Source organism: Ptychodera flava, chromosome 13 (assembly GCF_041260155.1).
Source record: "Ptychodera flava strain L36383 chromosome 13, AS_Pfla_20210202, whole genome shotgun sequence".
NCBI lineage: Eukaryota > Metazoa > Hemichordata > Enteropneusta > Ptychoderidae > Ptychodera > Ptychodera flava.
The window spans coordinates 17,233,713-17,256,673 of NC_091940.1; the positions used below are offsets into that span (position 1 = coordinate 17,233,713).

General features: G+C 38.1%; 2 protein-coding genes across 2 annotated transcripts; both read left to right on the plus strand.

Moving 5' to 3' along the window:
• Positions 1–4,886: 4,886 nt before the first annotated feature.
• LOC139147623 (neuropilin-1-like) lies at positions 4,887–11,678 on the plus strand. The gene is made up of 4 exons (XM_070718771.1): positions 4,887–5,082; positions 7,208–7,603; positions 7,812–7,919; positions 8,707–11,678. Exons 1-4 carry the CDS (start codon positions 5,001–5,003, stop codon positions 8,850–8,852), a joined length of 732 nt encoding a protein of 243 aa, XP_070574872.1. The 5' UTR covers positions 4,887–5,000; the 3' UTR covers positions 8,853–11,678.
• Positions 11,679–14,473: 2,795 nt separating this feature from the next.
• Positions 14,474–20,997, plus strand: LOC139147625 (uncharacterized). The gene is made up of 4 exons (XM_070718772.1): positions 14,474–14,979; positions 18,037–18,429; positions 18,829–18,933; positions 19,775–20,997. The coding sequence occupies exons 1-4, from the start codon at positions 14,886–14,888 to the stop codon at positions 19,939–19,941; spliced, it is 759 nt and encodes a 252-aa protein (XP_070574873.1). The 5' UTR covers positions 14,474–14,885; the 3' UTR covers positions 19,942–20,997.
• The last annotated feature ends 1,964 nt before the right edge of the window (positions 20,998–22,961 follow it).

Sequence of the window (22,961 nt, forward strand, 5' to 3'; positions counted from 1 at the left end):
AAGTGGTTCATTAGAATTTTTCTCAACATCGTCTCAGTTGCTTTTGTCGGTTATTATCGTAGCATCCATGCCTTTTACTCACACAACCACGAGATGGGTTAGGGTAGGGGACTACCAATGGATAGCGCAGTATCGGTAGATTTTCGATCGGATTCGAACTCACAACGAACGGCACAAAGTCACCAAGCGAAGACATCACAGTAAAAACCGCTCGGCCAAACCCCACCTAAAATGAGTGGTTTAATCATCGAGCCTAGTTGTACAATTTTTCTGACTGTGACCAGATCCATTGTTTTGCACGTAGAAGTGTAAGAAATGATCCTTGTTACATTATCATTTTCTTGAAACATTCGCTAAAGACTTGAAATTAGAAGCCGTTTTGGAAAACGTACTCAAACCGTGATGTCAACGAACTAGATTTCAAGATTATCCCTTTCTGTACAACTGTTACAGAACTCGCGAAAAGATGCAGACTCTTTTTGAGTATGGACTACCCGTGAATAAAGGGAGTGCGTATCTATCAATCAATCAATCAATCAATCAATCAATCAATCAATCAATCAATCAATCAATCAATCAATCAATCAATCAATCAATCTATCTATCTATCTATCTATCTATCTATCTATCTATCAGCAAAGTTTATACAGTGCCAAATTCCAAAAACGTGTCTACCTACCTACCTACCTACCTACACTGTAAAGTTAAGTGTTCAAGGATAGAACACCAATTAAACGCCTTTTTGTAACACTTTTTGAACGCCTCTAGACGTTCAGAAATTTAACACTACGTGTTCAACCAACGTTCAATTTTTGAACACACGTGTGCAGATTTTGAACGCTACGTGTTCATCAGACATTATATTGAACACCATGGTGTTCCATATCTGAACACACGTTGCACAGGAAATGTGTTCAAAAAATTGAACGCTTTTACGCGTTCAAAGGGCTGTAACACTTTTTGAACGCATGGACGCCGTTCAACGATAAGTGTGTTAAAGGCTAGAACACATGACGCGCGCTTCTTGAACACCTTTAATTTTGGGCGTTCACGGTATGTTCAAGCCTTGAAATAACATTACAGACCATTGTTTTCCTGTAAAATTATTTTATTCTAAAAATACACGAAACTATTCTAGAGTAAAATACAATAATTTACTGTAAAATGGGTAAATAAACATTGCAACTTTGTATGTAAAGTTTGTCAGAGGAAAAAACCAACAGTGTTAACACCTTCCTATCAAAAACATAAGCAATAAAAATCACCATATTGTGGATTACGTTTATGTTCATACTTGTTTAAAACGTACAAAATCATCTGAAAAAGCTCAAAATTTGGCATACTTCTTGTCTTGAAAAGACGTATATGTATGAAATGCATACTCCATTTTTGTAAGATGGTTTCTTAAAGACATTTCCTCCTATATGGACAATAGTAAATTTTGAAGAAAAAAGAAGTTAGTCAAGGCTTCTCTGGTGCACATGGCATATAGTTGTCCACACTAAAGTAAACACAACATGTCAAGTTGTCAAAGTGTCACAGTAAGACACAACATGCAGAAAGTGGGGGAAGTGGGTCCTTGGCAGGGTAAAACCTATTTCCTTGTCCAACAAAGTCCTTCATAAAAAAAAAGGTTAGTTTGTTTGTGATATCTTTAAATAAACCCTGAAATAAATGGGTGACTTTCAAAAATATACCTTTCAGAAATTTAAAACATATTCGTAAAAACCTTTCAAATTCTGGTGTACCCTGGTATTAATTTTTATACAATTTTGTTTTACTAAAAAATGGTAAAAATCACCCTTAAAATGAAAAAATGAACATTTCATCATAACTTGAATATATCACATTTTGGTAATTCCCAATGTACAGTCTTAAAAATGTCTGAAATGTCTTTAATGCCAAAAAACACAAAGTTGCAAATTTCTGCATAATTTTAACAATCTGAAAAAGACTACCAGTAGAGAGATCTATGTCCTAAATATCAAAGCTGTTCGATTAGCAGTTTTGAAAAAGATTTTTTAAAGATTGTTTGACCAAAAATGACAAAAATTGCCATGAAATATAAAAATTTGAATATTTCATCACAACTAGCACAAATTTGACGATGGTCATTTTTAGGGACATGTTTACAAAATATTGAAGACGTCAGTAAAAGAGAAGAAGATTTTTTCCAAAAAATAGCAAAATTAGCCTCAAAAATATAAATTTGCATATTTCATCATAATTTGAACATATCTGATTAGGGTAATCCCTTGGGACCTGTAATCCAAATATTTAAGGATTCGCACAGGCTGTTTTTAAGAAAAACCTTTGGCAGTACAAATTTGAGGACAATGCTACACATCCACCTATTTAGCTGACAGCAAAGCTAAAACCAGTTGCTAAGTACAAGAGACGTGTTGAGCTACAATACAAAATAATTTACGGTTTGGTAGCAGGCTATGATCAACTAAATGTTACAAGGGCATAAACTTTCAAAGTACGTGAAGTCTCCTTCATCAGATGCAAGGGGGGGGATGAAAAATTGAAGCAGAAAGTGACAGAAATTCAGAGTGAAAATTTCAGAAAAATCAGTAATTCAGAGTGGACATTTTTACTCTGAATGGTCTGTCCCTTTGTTTCAGCTTTAATTTAAATAAGGGAGACTACACGTCTGTGAAAGCTCATTCCCCAGCAACATTTAGTTGATCATAGCATGCTACCAAAGCTTAGATTAATTCAGAACAAAATACAGAAATTTATCAAAATTCAGTTACTGACCCTTGGAAGTTTAAATCTACATTAGAGATGAGCTGAGTTCTCAAGCTTGTTTCCATACAGCTACCTGTACACTCATCTTCTTCGTTATCTGTACCACCAGCTTCTATAACAACTCTTCGATTTTCAGTTAAATCCAACTTTTTACATCCTGAAAAATGCAACAATAGGTAATATGGCGAGATGAAACTTTAAATGAAAGACAAGGGGCTGATTATCATAAGGAAAAGTGGAGACTTTCATATACAGTGCCTCTCTTCAAAACTGTTACAAAATATTTGCTGCTTCTTGTGATCAATTGATTAAAATTAAAAACCAAACTCTCATATGCTGAAACAATACATTGTATATTCTACGATGTTTAACTGATGTTTTACATGCGATTGTGTTTACTAAAAGACATATGTTAGCTGTGATTACGCAGCGGTACTATGCAAGGCGTATCGATCGCGCTCAGGTCAAGGGTTATCACTACAGTTGTATTGTGATGACCCTTGACCCGAGTGAGATCGATCGATACGCCATGGCCAAAAGTACCACTGCGTATTCACAGCTAGTTGTTGGTATACCAGCCACTGAAAGAAAAAAGTTTTTTTCACGTAGTTAAGCTATTTAAAGGTACAATACAATTAATTTCAAAGGACGATAATATAGATGCTTCAAAAATCGAATACCTTTTACTATTTTGGAGAGGAAACTTACCCTTTCTGGTCTTGCTTCCGCACGATCACGACTTCAGGGTGCGCTTACAAGAAAAATGTCGCAACTTCCGTTTTGATGCATCATGGGATAGGAAAAGACACCAAACTTGAACACTAAGTGTTAAGAAGTAGAACGCCCCTTGCCGCCGATGTTAAAATTAAAACGTTCATGGTGGTTTTCTGATTTTCTTTTCTAATTTTAAACTTTCAACCGTAATAAACGTGTAAAATTATTTGTATACTTCCTTTTTTAGAAAAACATGCTTTCAGCAATTGTAGGCCGGAAATATTTTTCACTTAGTGTGAAATTCGTTACACCAAAATCCGTGTACTTTTGCCGGACAGTGAAGCAATAGTAAATTTAATATAGCCATTGTAAAGAAAAAACACAAAAGACTGTTAATTGTTTCACAGTATTGTAAAATTTCTGTGATGCTGAGTTTTTGAACACTTGAAGGAGATCGTTGTTAACACATAGTGTTCAGGTTTAGAACATCATTGTTAATATTATGAACACTAGTGTTAACAATATGAACACTAGCCGTTCAAATTTGAACACCGACATGTACATTTTGAACGCGTAAAGACGCGTCTAGCGTCCGCTATTTTTACAGTGTACCTACCTATACCTACCTACCTAAGCACGTACATACCTACCTACACACCTTCATACCTACATACTTACATACATACATACATACATATATACATACATACATACATACATACATACATACATACATACATACATACATACATACATACATACATACATACATACATACATACATACATACATACATACATACATATACGAGCACAAAGACATGTGCAAACCTAGGTGTAATGTCTTAAATAAAATTAAAACACCGAAATAAATTTGCTGCAGACATAGGTAACTCCATTTCAAGATCCTTAACTTAGGCGTATTTACCAGCGAGATCTAAACTCAAAATCACAATATAACCATTTGATTCATGTTGATATGCGATAACGACATGTGATAGATTTTGTTTCGCACGAAAATGATTTCAATCATAAGTATTCTCGTGGCAGAACATTATGAAGTAATCACTACAGACAATTATTATAACATTTCTCATGGCTATCAATTGATGCTTCGCTATTGGCCACATCCACATACTGCGGGATATTTGCATAAATTATTCAAGTTCGTTTGTCGTACATTGTAAAAGTGAATAATTAAAAATAAATGCTCACGAACAAAGGCAAACGTTTTCTTGAAATAGTTCACAAACCTAGATAAATCCGGTGCGTTCGCAGAGGAGCGATGGAAGGCAGTTATGGTAAATTAGTATGTTATTATCTCCAGTCAATGCCCGAAGAAAAGAAAAAAACAGTTGCCCAAATGTTTTTTCAGCAGTGTCAGTTGCCATGGGTACTATCAACATAAGGCCGGGTCTAGGTATGATAGACAGGCAGCAACTTACTGTATCCAAGTAGTAGCACACGTCTGTCTGTCTGGAACTCAGTGCATGTAGCTGATTGCCGCTGAAAATTTGTTGGATCCTGTTAAAGATGGACAGTTTCGTCGTTTACCGGTGGCTGTGCAAATTATGTCTCCTGGTGTTTCTATGTCAAGTTCGAGCGTCATCAAATTGTAAGTATGTAGTTAGCTTTTAGATTGTAAGAATTTTATCAGACTATTACGTACGTTCTTTCAAGCAGCCACGTTGGCGAATTAATACTCATTTTTGATGTGTGTCTTTCAGACGCTTCACGAGCTCGGGCAAGTTTTCAAACGCCGAATATAGGGCTCGTTGCTATGGTATGGACAGAGCGAATATTTGTAAATGACCTCGAATTCGGTCGAGATCATTTCACTTTGTCGCGTATGGTGTCGTTTACACTCACACACGGATACAACTGATGGCTGTCAGAAAGAATGATTTGCGTAAACAAATTCTGCGATTACTGCAGTACATTGATGCAAATCTGTAAGCACGTAGGAAAGACGCGTCAAGAAACGTATATTTTAGCCTAGTCAAAATATTACTCCATTCCAACATTGCGACGACAATAAATACAAGATGACCACTACTTGAGGACAAAAGCTTACGCCATGATTCTGATTGTAATGTCTGTATTAAAAATCGATTGTCCTTGCGAATTTGACGCTGCTACTCAAATTCTGTCCGATCTGGCCGTCTCAGATTGCACAACTCTTGAGATTTACGTCAAAACATTGTGTCCTTTCGTCCGCTCGATCGATTCAGCTGTTGCCATGGCAATTGCATTGTGATCACAGGGGCTGGCGTGAAATAAATAAAAGCAATACCAGGCCGAAAAGCTACAGTCTGTCTAAAAACACCCAGTCCCACATTTTTATGGAATTCAAATAACCCGAAATGCCGCAAGAGATGCTGAACAGTTCCATATATTCAAAAAGTGAGTCATTTTTGCAGTCGGCTAGCATGTAAAAGGGCGCGGTCTTCGCTTTCATTATTGAATCACCCATATTAATTTGTAATACTACAGAAATGCTTCCTACACATCATGGGAATAGTATTCACGCATTAATTGAACAGTTATCGAGAAACTAGGTTATTGTAAATTAGTCAAGATATACTCTGGCCTTCGACTGCGAATCAATACGCATACACTTATGTGAATAGGTCTCCAATTAATATGATTACTAATTTAAATATGAGATGGACACGTCAAGCTAGCTAGACCGGAATTCGAATATTTAAAACAACAGACAATCTTCCCTCAGGGGGACGTTTGGCTATAAGATTTCCAAGTAATATAGAAACCGGCTGTATCATGCATGTTTACATTTAAGGATATGCGGTGACATCATTTCCAAGTGAGCATGCGCAAAGAATGCGACAGTACAATCGGAGAAAATTACTTTATTGGATTTCCTAAAACCTCCATTGAACACAGTGATTGACAAAATTACAATGAACAACTCATTTATGGGCGGTATTGTCTTGTGCTCCACGATCACTGGTTATCAGACAGAATCTCCTCCGAGAAAAAAAAACGAATCCAAAAACGACACTCTATATACTATATATATATATATATATATATATATATATATATATATATATATATATATATATATATATATATATATGTATGTATGTATGTATGTATATATGTTGTTTGTATGTATGTTATATACAAACATTTATATTATATTTATGTTTAATATGTGTACTATATATCTATATATATATGTATATAAACATACTGTCAGTAATGTATGCCACACGCACACACACACACACACACACACACACGCACAGAGAGAGAACAGAGACAGACGGTGACAGACAGAGACAGACGGAGACAGACAGAGACAGACAGACAGACAGACAAACGGACGGAGTTGGCAGTACTGTCCTCTGTTGCTCCATGTCCATGATCACCTGTTATCGGTCGAAAATCTCCTCCGAGAAAAAACGACCCATCATCAGTTACAGTCAGTATCTTACATGTGATACATCAATCACATAGATAAGCAGTGATCAAGTCCCTCAAGCTCTTCATAAGTAGTCAATATCACTTTTCTCTTTGTACCCAAGATAGTTCTAATGACCTTTCTCACCATACGAGGTCAAGGACATAGTTCACTTTGTGTGTGTGTGTGAGAGAGAGAGAGAGAGAGAGAGAGAGAGAGAGAGAGAGAGAGAGAGAGAGATTTTATCCTTTGCTTAAGATAAAGCTCGAAACTGTGCAGAGATTGATTCATTCTTTTCCTCGATGGTATCTAGGGTACTACATGGATGACGACTGTGGGCAAAGAGTAACTCTTACCGCTGACAAGCCTGACGGAAAATTGTTCACCACCTTAGGCTTTAAATATGACGACAATGTATACAACTGTACTCTTGTGGTCGAGGCACCGTCAAATCAGAAGATCCTGTGGCTCTTTGCGAGCTTCGACGTCGACACAAAATCGCAGGGATCGTGTACAGACTATTTGGAGATGTGGGACGGTGATATGGACTCTGGTACTCAGCTGACACCGGATGGTGGGCTGTGCGGTACAATAGCAGACACGCCCTCAACCGGCTATGCAACAAGTGGCAACAAGACAACTCTACTTTGGCACACTGACAGCTTGGGGAACGATTACGGCTTTCAGTTGAATTTCAATACTTTCACAGGTAACCTCTTTTGTCTCAAGAGTTCCTTCAGAATTCTCTGTGTAGAATGTATATAAAACCATTATTCGTACATTTCGGGAAGACGTACATTTGGGTAGATTGTATCTCGATGCAAGGTTCGTGAGCTTATAAATGTAATTGTTGTATTATACGCGGGCGTGCTGTTGCGAAAATTGACTCACAACGTTTTTACCTATCGTTCTTTCAGATGCACCATGTGATCCCGTGACCCAGTTCTCGTGTAAGAATGGTAGATGTATTGCAAAGAAACTGGAGAATGATTTGCGCGACAACTGTGGAGATAGTAGCGACGAATGTAGGTAGTTTCAACTCGGTCTCTCTCTCTCTCTCTCTCTCTCTCTCTCTCTCTCTCTCTCTCTCTCTCTCTCTCTCTCTATATATATATATATATATATATATATATATGAGAAGACATCACAGTCCCGCAGCAGCGGAGAGACTGGAGACAAAGGCGGTACGATAGTCAGGGTTAGATTCAAGGGCAGTCCGTATGAAGGGACAGGAAGTCGAGTAACAATCAAATTAAAGAGATAATGAAGGAGGGGAAAGGGAAGGACGAAGGAGGAGAAGAAAGGAGAGGGGAGAAAGAGAAGAGGGGTTATTGAACAGGCGTCAGCGCTTCGTTTTATGAATTGGATTCTATTCTGAGACTGTTTGATAAGTGTCAATGGTTCCGAACAAAACATTTCCGCACAAAATGTTTGTTGTGTTTTTTATCGAAGGAGCAATATTTCACATACCTCAAACAAAGACATCAACACACGCAGCGAGATAAAGATCACATCGATTTATGGTTTTACGATAGAGATCTGTCATCAACACAAAAAATGATGACATTCGTTATTGTTATTGTAGCTCATCAATAGAATTGTTTAATTGATCGATTATTTAATCGTTTAAGTGCCATAACTGACAAAGACGTCGGCTGATTTGTAGATTTGATTGAGTGATTAATTGACTGACTGACTGACTGGAAAATGTATGACAAAAATTGATTGACCATCGTGTGATAGGTTTGTGTACAGGCTGATCGATCTGCTACGGTGAAGAAGCTTTCATGTCCACTCCTTCTCTCTCCACAGATGAGATTGTCAATTTCTTCGGCAAGATCCTCGCCTTGGGCCTTGGAGCCCTTATCGGAATCATCGTCGGCGTTGTCGTTATTTTCATCCTCTGCGTCGTCGGCTGTATCTGTTGCTGTGTCAAGTGCTGCTGTAAGAAAGGATAAAAAAACGACAAGGGAAGTGACCAAATCTACTGCCAGGTCGATGGTTTTGCGCCAAATTTTAATGTGAATGTAATAGATTTTGAAATTTGATAGAAGCCGAGTTTTGCATTCTGGAGCTTATTAAAGCTCGCTCGAAAGCCATTGGAACTAATTCGGGAGAATTGGATATTCACATTTTTCAAATTATTCAAAAGTGTTAGGTGCCGTATAGCTGAATTTTGCAATATTACAAATTACTCATAAAAAGTGTTTAATGTAAAAGAGAAGCAGATAAGATTATATTTGCAAATTAAATCAACATTACTTCACCATCCAATTATCCCCAATTAGTTCCAATCGTGTTCTCCGTTCTTTGTTAGTTCGTATTATGGTGAAAAACCGTGCATAATGTTAGCAATATAGACCGTGCATAATGTAGCAATATTGATTTGCATAATTTTGAGCCATATTTTAAGTCACCTGAGCCGTATTATAGGCTTTGCAGTCTGTGAGGGCCCCCGCAAGTTCATCGGCATGATTATATTTCTGATGGATTCGAGAAATCGCTCCATTACATCTGTTCTATATCTGTTCTATTTGTAAAGTGTGATTGATGGTGCCTTTTTGCCTATTTATGCAGATTCAATGTTCTGCCTACAGAAATGACATCAAAATTACGATATGCAAATTTACATAAAGAATGACGTTTGTTCCGCAGCACCGTCCCTTCATTAATGTGAATACCGTGCTCTATAGAGGGCGCAAGCAAAATTTCATGATTTCGTCGCTGGATATTTCATTTCCGAATATCATCTTCAACTTAGGGCTCTTTGTTTTGATGGAACCCCTCTTTAAAAGATGGGCGACGAATACAAGCTTTAATTTTGCGGAAAATCGGTGGCGTGTTGGCAACGATGTTGCGCTTTGTTCAGCTGGTTCAAAGTTACATGATGGAGCAGAACACGCAATACATGTAGATACAAAACGAACCCAATGGGTGCGGTATTGTCTGCTGACCAAACATTCAAATAATATACACAGGGTATAAACTTTTTTTATTCAAAATTTCATAATCTAAGTTTCTGAGATGAATTTCACAGAAATGATCGAGAATTAATTTTCCATGCAACGATACTATGAACTACCTTTTCTTACACAATTTTCTGGTACATTTAAAATAAGTATCATATATTCATCACGAACAATCAATCAATCATTTCAATTACAACTTTGAGGGCGTACTTTACATGTCGTATAAATTTACTCAATTGGCGCTTCAGACGGATATTATGACTATCAATTTCTCAGTGACGATCATACAGTGCCTCGTTGGTACATATATTTCATTAGACTACAAGTGAAGTTTTTTAAATGAATAAAGTTGAAACCTCTACTAACTTTTGATTTTATTTTCCATCATTTTGGGTTCAGTTTATATGATATAATTTCTCTTTCTACTCCTAAAACTCATGCCAGGATTTCATTTAATTTGTCAACGGAACCTCAAACAAACATTGTTTGTTTGTGATGCCTGACGCTGTGTGACGTTGACAATTTTTTACTGCAGATCGGAGTCCAACAGTCACATCGCACACTGTACACAAAACATCGTCTTATAAACAAGGCTTGATACTTTGTATGTCAACGCATCGCGGAGTAGAATGAGAAAATATACTTAGAACAAAAAATTAATGAAAATATTATCAAAAATTACAGCTACTTTCCCTTCAATAGTGGTAGTTAGTATAGCGGTTAATAATAGTTAGAAATAGTTACTGGATAATAATTAAGATTTTATATTGTTACTCGGGGGATTGGATCCAATGTCTGGATTCAGAACTCTCTCAAATTCTTTAAAAATGTTAAATTTCCGATTGAAAGACAGTTTCGCCTTGTGATCAAAGTTACACAAACTTTAAAAAATGTCGAGATTTTCAAAAGGCACTACTGAAGTAAACGACCATGTATGGCATTGATTAACCAAATTTTAGTCTTTCAGTAGAGACCGTCAGTTATGTTGGACTTGCCCAAGTCCTGTGGATTTATAAATATGAAAGCTTGGTAAATTGAAGGAATAAACTACAGCAGACAGTCGCGTTGACGGTGAACGAAGTGATCGCAAAATTGAAGAAATATTGTTAAGTTGGCACACTGTATACGTATATACATAGTGGGGTGAACCACGCTTGACGGCCAGGCGGTGACTGCCGCGCTCGTTCGAGAAAAGCAAGGCGACTAGTGGGCTTGTTTACAGCGGTGTTCTACGCTAATAGTCTGTAATAATATAGTGATAGCAATCCATCGTTATGGGAGTAAGTTAAAAAAAGAACATATATGGAAAAAAAACTCAGACACTTTTTTGGACGAGAAATAAATGTCACATAAATTAATAAAGAGACTCACGCATTTCTGCAAAGAACATGGTGTTGCGAATCATCACTATGTGACATTCCTGCATGTGACATTTCTATAATGAATCACCAAGCTGTAACATTTCTGTAATAAATCACCATGCTGTGACATTCCTGTAATGAATCACCATGCTGTGACATTTCTGTAATAAATCACCATGCTGTGACATTCCTGTAACGAACCACCATGCTGTGACATTCCTGTAATGAATCACCATGCTGTGACATTCCTGTAATGAATCACCATGCTGTGACATTCCTGCAATGAACCACCATGCTGTGACATTCCTGTAATGAATCACCATGCTGTGACATTCCTGTAACGAACCACCATGCTGTGACATTCCTGTAATGAATCACCATGCTGTGACAATCCTGTCGAGAACCACCATGCTGTGATATTTCTGTAAGGAACTACCATGCTGTCACATTTCTCTGATTAATCACCATGTTGTGACATTCCTGAAATGAATCAACCTGCTGTGACATTCCTGTAACGAACCACCTTGAGTGACATTCCTGTGATGAATCACCATACTGTGACATTCCTGTAATGAATCAGCATGCTGTCGAGAACCACCATACTGTGATATTTCTGCAAGGAACTACCATGCTGTGACATTCCTGAAATGAATCACCATGCTGTGACATTCCTGTAACGAACCACCATGCTGTGACATTCCTGTAATGAATCACCATGCTGTGACAATCCTGTCGAGAACCACCATGCTGTGATATTTCTGTAAGGAACTACCATGCTGTCACATTTCTCTGATTAATCACCATGTTGTGACTTTCCTGTAATGAATCTACATGCTGTGACATTCCTGTAAAGATACACCATGCTGTGACTTTCCTGTAATGAATCACCATGCTGTGACATTCCTGTAATAAACCACAATTATGTGACATTCCTGTAACGAACAACCATGCTGTGATATTTCTATAATGAATCACCATGCTGTGACATTCCTTTAATGAATCACCATGCTGTGACATTCCTGTAATAAACCACAATGATGTGACCTTCCTGTAATGAGTCACCATGCTGTGACACATTCCTGTAATGAATCACCATGCTGTGACATTCCTGTTATAAACCGCGATGCTGTGACCTTCCTGTAATTAATCACCATGCTGTGACATTCCTGTAATTAATCACCATGCTCTGACATTTCTCTAACGGACATGTTATTACGAATCACGATGTTGAATACTATGCCGTTCTTTCTCTATGAAGAATAACACTTTTGGAACTTAAATATATTGTTCCACTTACAAACACTAATTCTAAGATGTTTTGATTATTCTTCAAGCCATCTTGCAGCTCCATTAGCAGTAACTCCTGATGTATTTCCGATTTTAATAGTCTTGTCATACTCATAATGTCTCGTCAAAGCGCCCCTACTTGTACTTCTCAACACGGCTAGCACATATGCGTGTCCGATTGAATTGATAACAAATGGATTGAAGTCCGTACGAGAATTCGTCATTCAACAATATTTCATATTGTGCACAAAACGATGTGTTCAAAAAGCCAATACTTTATGTTCCAAACCTGAAGGAGAAGTATGACGATAATGACATTTCTGGGACTTACCAAGTAAATAATTGTAAGAATTTTTCCTATATACCGGTAGTAAATTTTTCGTCAAAGTGAGGTTATGACCTCTGCCATGACCTCAATCTAGGCTTTTACTAAGCGACAAGCACTATCCAATATGGCGGCTAGTGGTAGTGAGAAACCGCCACTCCACTTATCCCGGGTTTCTATCGATTTCTATCAAAAAATGAATTCAATCGCTTCTTTATAGCCACACTTAGGCTAATTCTTGCTCTGAAGTCTATAGAAGGGCATGTCTTATGTATATTTGGTGTATTTTAGATCTGCAGTCACCAAAATTGAGCCAAGATTGGCGTACACTGCTCAGGCTCGTTTAAAAAACTTACAAGGCTTATATCGAGTAGGTATTCGTCACACGAATATATTTGCTATATTTAGTAAGTTCCGGAACTGAATAAAATAACATAAATATATATTGCTGATGGAGCCTTAAGAAGCCACCGTGCATTTTTTATGTCAAAGCAATTTTTAACAGGGTTTACACCGTTACATCTCAAAATATGTTTAATAAAGTAAATTGAGTATTGTGAAATGACTTCGAATATATAGCTTTTTTGATCATATATCCATGGTTACCGAATACGTCATACCATTCATCCGAATAAGCGCGCACAAACGGTTTTGTAATAACACCCGACAATAAATTCTATACACCGCGAGCTCAGATGGCGGCAAAAAGCTGCATATTACTTTCTCATGACGGACTTGTGCAAACCCACTGTCCCAAAATTTGATGAAGCGGGGAAGATACACCTATGTCGGCTCACGATCTGTTATGTTTTGTGTATTCTGAGTAAGATATTTTAGCATAATGTCTCACTTTTGACGCTGCGGGCAGGTTCACCGAACGAGCGATGACTCACATTTCTCTTGCGACAGAGCACTCGAAGAAGAAAGCATACAAGCTTATATATGTCGTGATATGTAGAGCAGAGTCATCCTGAGGGTTGTTCGATCAGAAAAAAAGGCCAACAGACGTCATTATGCACCACCTCAAAACACACTGTCTCACGTATGTTATGGTGAGCTCGAGGCAAGTACAGAAAACGGTCAATAGCTATTGAATTGTACATTATCACAAAAGGTCAAGCCACTGTGTCCCACCGGACACGACTTCAGGGTTCTGAAATATAGAAGAAAGCTTCATACAATTATCAATGGTCTTTCATTTTCCGTGCTTCGCTTCAGAAAAAATAGCATCAAGTAGAAACACAATTTGAGTTTCATTGATTTGCGCTTGCTAAGGACAGGATCGGGTCGCGTGACATCATGTGTGACACCGTCGCCGTTTGGGCCGACTCGCAGCGATTTCGAAGCTGTTATCCAATTGGTTGGCAGAATCGTACCGTTATAATGAAATAATACAAATAAACTCCCTAAGTTGCTGTGAATAGTGACAATCGACCAATCAGATATAACCTTGCAAACACGCTGCGAGTCAGCCGCGCCGTTTGAATACACAACGATTTCGCTTTGGATGAACCTTATGGTTACTTAAGCAAAACCTAACACAACGACAATGTAGCCAATGGAAATTTCCTCTCAAAAGATTGTATTTAGCTCCGAATACATGTACTAATATGTATTCTTATGAAAATATAATTCAAATTGATGTAATTTGCTGAACATGCACTGGGCGTGCTAGAACCAACGTATACGCCCATTGTTTGTTATAGCTAGCATATTAGTTCTATTGTAGTCACACTAACACAATGTAAGGTTCTATGCAACATGTACACCTCTATAGGGTTAACAAACATTGAGGTGTTCACAATGACAAACACGCCATATTGTTCGCATAAAACATATGACAAAGCCACTTACATTGTGTTGGGCATGTTGCCGTAGTAACTGCATCAACATATGACTGCCAAAGGCTTTCATCGTTTGACGTGCACAGGCTTGAATGGCAGTTCTCACGACATCATTACTCCATTGATGATCCCGTCTTAAGGTGCCAACAACATTAAGCGTTTGATCAGATAAGCGACGATTAATCTATCCCCCCTAACGGGTACGATGGGAAACTTCTCGGTGCCGAGCTGTCTTGTGTTCGTACTTGGTGTGCTGTTTGCGACGGAATGTGTGCTTGGAGCAATTGACGATGGAGTAGGTAAGATACATGTGAAATGGCCGACAGGTTTGGATCTTTCAACTTTATATATACATTGCCTTCATCTCATGTCATCAAAATGGTACTTTCGCTCGACGCATTCTATCGGTTCCAGCTCACCCTTCTCTCATTAAAACCCTATTACGTGTCAAAGTGATCAGTAAAAATAATTGTGCGCTGTTATTTATTCGTCCGTTGATCGATGAGTTGAATTCTAATACGGCATACTAGATTGAAACCTTGCGCTGTTTAACTTCAAAGACTACGCTATCCGGACATGTACGATACTATTATTGTACAGGACCACTTCACAAGCTTGACATCAAAGCGCGCTTTATGTGAAACCAAACCAACTGTAAATAGTTACCACGTTTGAAGTGACGAAAACAGGTCATGTGTAGACACTTACAGGTGTTGACCCACTTTCTCCCTTTGCTTAAAAGTAAGTCTAAGATGACAGGGAACAAACATATAACACTGCTGCCAAAAATCATCCGGCACAAACTTCAAATTTTTAGTTACAGCAACCTTGGTCGTTTCTTACTCTCTATTTCGCGGAAATGTTGTCACATTATCTGCCGAAGATACAAGTCCACATATCAAATTTTACACAGGTTGTGATATTAATATTACATGTACAACTTTGTAAATTACAATGATAGCGATGGCTTTGTAATGATCATCCCTCTATGGCCAGCGTGTTGGGCCAATGAGGCTACGTGTTAAAGATATACAGTCACCTGTAATATAATATGCCCATATATGGTCAAAGGGGTGTTCCTTGGTATTCAAAATACCCATGTGAGGGCGCTGTTTTTAAAAAACCGGCCACCCGCTTAAAATCTATGATTGGTCAGATTCTCTCTTTCCATGGTAACTGTGGTGAAATTGGAACAGGTGACAGTATACCTTTAATAAGATTTTGCAGGTCCCCTTCTCGTTTTAAATCCTTTATATGTCCGACACTAGAAGATGGTCGATAGTAACGATTTTCCTTCCTCTTCATCGACTTTGAGATAAAGCAGGGACACTGTAGAACAGAACAGTGTATGTGTGTATACCTGAAACACATTTATCGCTGTAAGTCTTCGACGCTCAGCAGTACGGTTACCACACCGTTAAGATAAAACTCGCCTCGGGGACAGATATCCGGATTCTACAATTCTTTCCCAATCTACCCCCAATCTACCCACAAACGGGGGTTCATTTTAAAGCTCTTGGGGTAAGGAAGACGTCTACGATCTTAATTTTTCAAAATTCCAAAATTTAATTTTTACCCCATAGAGTTAATACAGGGATGGCAGCCATTTTGAATTTCCAGTATCGCAAAATGTTAGGTAATTTGTTTCGCTAGTTCCAAATTTTGCACGATGACCCCCGAGTTTCATTGTTGATTTGGTTCATGACAATGGTTGAAAGGTTCATTCTTGAAAGTTTGAGCAAAAGCTTATGTCTTTTACTTTCGAGGCGGAAAAAGGATCTGTAGCGTGCTAAGTGTAGCTCTCTGAAATACCGGGTCCAATTTTTACTTTTCTGTTTTCAATTTTCTCACTTGATGGTGAACTTCACAGTGCCGATTGCAGTCCCTTGCAAAGCGATTGCTCACAAACGTAGTATTTGTTCATAAGAAATATCAGAAGTCCAAGAATCATTTCAGAGTTTTCCTTGTACCTGAAGACAGTTAACTGGATAATGCTTACTCATAGTCACGAAGGACAACCACCGACGATTGAACTAGATCAGCCCAGCGAAATGTTAAGCGCAGCCAAAATAATGTCTTTCAAATTCAATGTCCCTTTGTCATTGCATGTGTGCATTTCAAAGTACTCCTAGAGGCGTGTGTAGTATCGTGTAGTGCGTTTGTTAAGAGACCTTGCCCGGCTCGTGTTAGGTTGTGGTGCAATTTGACGTGATCTTAGGGGGTATGCGTGTATTTATTCTCCATTGAAAGGCATCAAAGATTGATTTGTACCACCCATGAGTGTATGTCCTCTGAAACGCCGGGTATACTTTTCATGTTGTAGTTACTGAACCTTACTGTCGACCTACCGTGACCACACTACCTGGGATTTCAGTGAACGATAAGAGTTCAAAGACTTACAGGTGGTTATGTGAAAAAAAGTTTTCAAGTCTGAATCATTACACTACTACGACTAGGGGACGGTTTTCCGTTTTCTTTCCATGCAGTCTGTTGTGAATTGAGAGTGAGACAGGACTGAAACACACTGCGCCCGTGCTTAACTACCGTACAATTCAACACTATCCTAGGGGTATGTTTGTATTTATTAATCACGACAGGCACCCTCAGCTAATCACTGATTTGAAATCACACGGAAGACGTACCATGGGTTCTTCAGCTGTGCCATTTTTTTCTTTCGAAGATCGTACAAGAAAGTTATATGAGAATTTCCCAAATCTATGACATGAAAGCAACCCAGCTCTGCTGGATAAACATTTGAAAAAGTCACATGTATCATTAGAATTTAAGAGTGCCAGTATATTTTCATACAGAAATCTTTCTAAAATTTGGACGTATAAATATACTCTCTCGTTTGCTGCTGATGTAGTCATTTAAAGACCTTTGAGCAGTTTAAGGTTTCGCCATTCCGTTTCTTCGTAAAATTCGAATATTTCATTTTTCCAAACAAGCTTATATTGAGAGGTATAAGATATCGCCAGTACATACCACTATATGCATTACACTATTGGTAAGAGCAGCCAATATAAGGGAAAATATGTCTTCGTATTAAAGATAAAGGCAATCTGTCCGCTAAATAGACTGTCTTACAAAGAAGGCAGCAGTTTTTTTCCATTCTATTCTATTCCATTTTATTCTATTTTCTTCTATCCTAGCCTTTTCAAGTCTAGTCTAATCTAGTCTAGACTATTATGGCCTAGTCTAGTTTGGTTGGCTCTTGTCAACTTTAAACTTATCTAGCCTCTTTATTTTATCTTATGGCAAATAAGTTAAGTAACTCTCTCAGTACAAAATAAAACGATAATTTATCAAATTGAAAATTTCATTAAAAGGACTTTGTTCTTTTTTCCCTTCTTCAGAGTACTACATGACTAACTACTGCGAAGGTGAAATCAACATAACCGCAGAGGCTGACGGTATAGTCATCTCGCAGAGTGGGGCCCAGTACACAGCTAACCAGGACTGTATCGTCACGCTGAAATCTACAGTCGAATCAAATCGTGTGCTCGTCACTTTCTCTATCCTTGATGTCGATGAAAACGAAGACGGCACGTGCGATGATTCAATTAGCATATACGACGGCGACGACGACACCGGTACGGTGCTCACGGCCGACGGTGGTTTGTGCGGCAAGCTGTCTAACGCGGATGATGTTTATACAAGCACTGGGGACAGTATTACTATCAAATTTGTTACAGGTGCCACAAACTTAGGTGGAGGATTTACTTTGGCTGCCACAAGTTTCCACACCGGTAAGAGAATCTATTACAAAGTCAGCGTCATTATGTATGTATGTATGTATGTATGTATGTATGTGCGTTTACCCTCCGTTCATATCGCGCACAGGACGTATGTATGTATGTATGTATGTATGTATGTATGTATGTATGTATGTATGTATGTATGTATGTATGTATGTATGTATGTATGTATGTATGTATGTATGTATGTATGTATGTATGCTGCATGCATGCATGCATGTATGTATCATGTATGTATGTTTACATACATACATACATACATACATACATACATACATACATACATACTCCTACATTATTTTCAAAAAAAGATTATTTCAACAAAAGTTCAAAGAAACCCAGAAGACTGCGTTGTGTTAACATTTCTCCGCTGTGTCTGTTTCACACTAGGAACCTGCGACGACACCACGGAGTTGACTTGTGACAACGGCAATTGCATAAGCATCAACTTAAAAGACAATTTGAGGGACAATTGTGGAGACGAAAGTGACGAAAGTAAGTCTTCCAAGCGCAATAGCCTCATAGGTCATACGCTTTTTCTGACGTTATAATGAGAACAGAGGTCAAAGGTTACTGTGAAAACTCTCCTGTAATGAGCAACTTCATTATGTAACATTCCATTTCACAATCGAACGGCTGCACAACCGACAAAATAAAAATGTACGGATCGGTAGGTTTGGGAGGGTTGCTTCAATGTAAAATATTTTATTAGGGGAAAATCTGATGAAAATTGGAGCTTTGATTAAGAAATAAACATTTCCGAAACAAACTTGATTTTAAAAAATGTAACTCAGTATTCTGATACTCGACATCGAAAAAGTGTAAATATTTGGTAAGAATATGCATGCTCCGCAAAAAAATGCGACAAAACGAACGCAAATAAGTAATGACATTTTGCGTCTCCTAATTTTGACCGGAACAGCCAAAGATTAATGGTGTGGCGACGTTGCCCCTGATTCAGTGTACGACTCTTCAATACTCAGGTTGATCCGAGAGAGGCTAAAAGTCAAAAGCCAGCCTCACCGAAGATAGTGACTCTGTGACCGATAATGTAAATCCATATAAATTCTACAGGCAGGGATCATTTGCCATAATCGCTTTTTAATTGGTCGGCTTGGTCAGGCCCCTCAACTTGAAAACTAACAACATTTAGCTCTTGGTCTTATCAGTAATTTCACGCTTCAATGATCTACTAAATATTAAACATACATTATGGTAACTTTGGAATTAAGGAAAAGCAAACAATGTGTATATGATTTCTGCTTCCTTCTACTGTTCTTTGATATCTGTTAACTTTATTTATTTATTTATTTATTTATTTATTATTTACAAACAGACGTAGCCATACAACAAACGCTCGGATTATGGGAAAAACTGATGGATTTCGGACTGGCCGCTGCAATTGGTATCATCGTGGCCGGAGCAGTGGTTTTGATAATTGTCGTTGTTTGCGTTGGATGTTGTATTGCCAAGTGCTGCTGCAAGAAAGTCTCCCCGGTGTAACTGCGCATGCACGACTTTTGTTACCATCGAAACTGCGTCATTTTTTAAACAATTACAAGACCAAGTATCCGCTGCTACTTTGCTTGTAACGTTTGATGTATTTACAAACCTTTCTGAACTGTTTTTAGTTGTGTACAGTTTGCATGTTCCACGCCAAAATATCATTTTGCAATTTCTAACTTCATTTTGTTTACACAGCAAGTTTCTGACTCAATTCGGTGTGGATTTTAGTCGGGACTTGAATTCATTTGTGTATGGGTAACATTTCATATTTTATGTTGTGTTTATAAAGCTAATTCTTTGTATTATAGCGTACTCTATTAGCTTGACACGACCAAAAAAAATAACGAAAAGGCTATCAAAGGTAAGCATTTATTGTCCCTTTAAGACGCCTTTGCTATGCAGCTTTACAAGGCAGAAGTACAGGATTCCAATATGTGTGAAGTCTTATCGCCGTCCTAAAGCATAATATGCAGAAACATTTTGGTAAGAATTTGTGCAATTTGTAAAAGTGTAAAATAGAGCACAGGGTATGAGTGCAAACTTGAATTAGAAAGGTCACAATATATGTGCATAATAAAGTATTCATTCATTTTCGTTTACATCTTCAATATCACGAATATCAGTTTACCCCCTTGTGCAAGCCATCAACGTGATCTCTACTCTTGACGTTGATGGCGCATTGCTGCAGAACCTGGTGACAGCGCTGTGACGGCGCCCACAGCGCTGTCATCAGATTCGACACACAACAGATTTAATGTCGACAATGGATTCTTATAAAGCTTTTAGTCGCCTTTTATCACAGGATAATTTTACCGCCTTTTCAATGAGCAATCTTTGTACATAGTCAGACACTGAAACAAAAGTTTCATCTTCATGTTAACAAGGCACCGTTTGACCTTTCAAGGTCATTCTAGACGACTTCCACGAACTTCCTGCGTAATATAAATGACGGAGAAACATATATAATTTGCCTGATAAGTATTATGTAGGGTTCGTTTTCACTCCTTGTTTGTATTCATCCATTTTTAATCAATAAACTTTCATTTGTTTGTAAAACACACTTGTTACGCATTATGATAAAGAGGGAGAAGAAGAGACAGAGAAAGAAAGCTGCAGAGAGAAAGAAAATATGTTAGTGCTGAACATCTTTGAAAGTTTCCCATCCTCGAGTAAATAATTCGGGATAACATATGCTATGTTAAAAAGTGTGAGCGTGCATGTGCCGAAAAATGAAACATCGTCCCGTCACTTCATTCGCAGTACTGGTTCAGTGAAACGAAAAACGAAGTTCAACCGAGACAATGAAAACGGTGATCTTTATAAAGATCACCGTTTAGGACGCTCATTAAAGGGACATAAGCTGTAACTTGAGGCAAGTTTTTCAGTATTCTGTTTCTGTATATCAACTACCGTGTCTGACCCTAATCCGTTTGTCATGCTGAAATTTTGAGTATTCTTTTTGTCAACACAGCTTGTATGTGTGTAGTGATCATTGTTTATTGTTTACAAATGATTCTAGTCCGGACTTGAATACAAGTTTCATTAATAACAATGTAGATTATACTCATATAGGTTGTGTAAATATGCTAAATACGTGGCATTAAATTACAGTTTAGGGATTCAACTTGATGCAGAAAGTGTAGGGAAACCACAAAACAAAAGTTCAGAAAAAATAGCCAAAAGGTACAGCCTATGGAGCTTTAAACTCTTTTTCTTACTTAAAACATGGTTGAATCGATTTGATATGGCAGATACTATATATTAATGACTTTAATAGTGGTTGTAACGCGTTCTTGCACACACAAAATCTTAATATCGAGACAATAGCCGATAGCTAAAATAGCGCTCTCAAACCAAGGCAAACTACTAGTGATTGTGTCTTCTCTAACTCATACAATCGCTCGTTTCCGTATATAGCTACATTGTAATTGTGCCTGGCGTAGCTGAATCGTCTTAAATCGTGCAAATGATTACATGCAATGTATAATATTGCTTTAAGCGTCACACCTTCGTCCCATATCAAGAGAATCCCTGGCTTTGTTAACATTGGAAAGCTTTCAATTTTGTACGACAATACCCTCCGTTGGAAAAAAATCTTGATAATCTCTCTACGAGGTGTTTCATTGGCGGGTCATGCCCTCTTTTCACACAGGATGTCTGTTTCAATGCCACCTTTAAGAGGCCCTCCAGTTGTATTTGAATTCACAGTAGGAGTCGACGTATTGCGTCGGCAAAATTTCTACGGGAGTTTTTGATCCATGAATATTGGAGAGTTAAGCTGCAGAGCTCGCGTTCTTGCACCGAACCTCTTTATTCAATTTCCATTTATGTCCATTATGTGAAAAGTTGTGTTTAACTGGACAGTCAATTTCGTCAGGTGTGCATTCATGATTTCAAAAAACTACAGACCCATCTCATGTTAAAAGTGTGGAAAACAATAACTGTTTTGTACCCCTTCGGCTAGTGCCAATAATACCATGTCGTGTCATGTGTAACATATCTGAGAACTTTCATGACAAAGACTTGATGCCTGACAGTGTATAAATCCTCGCCATAATTCCATCAACCGAAGGCGAGCTTGACTCACTCTCGTGACGTTTGCCAGCAACTGTTTTCCCACGATTTCTACCGAATTCCTTCACCAATTCCGTCGTGGAGCACCCCTCTTTTTCAGCTTCAACGTACAGGAATTGTACAACCTAAATGGCAAGATATGAGCAAATCTTTATCTTGATTTTCTTCCTGCTCTTGGCTACAATTCGGTACACATACTCGTACTCAGGTAAGACGGTCGTTGACTTTTTTTCTGTCAGCTATATTCCATGCAACGTCGTGACCCAACATCGAAGGAACTCTCATCCCGATATTTCAGTTCAAGTTAGCATGAGATGTCAGTGGATGCTACACCCATCCGGCAACATCAATCAACAACAGTTGAAAAACTTGCCTTTTTACTAAGAGTTCTTCAAGAGCGAGAAATTTCGGAAAGGACTCTGAGTGTGACTTTATAATCCATT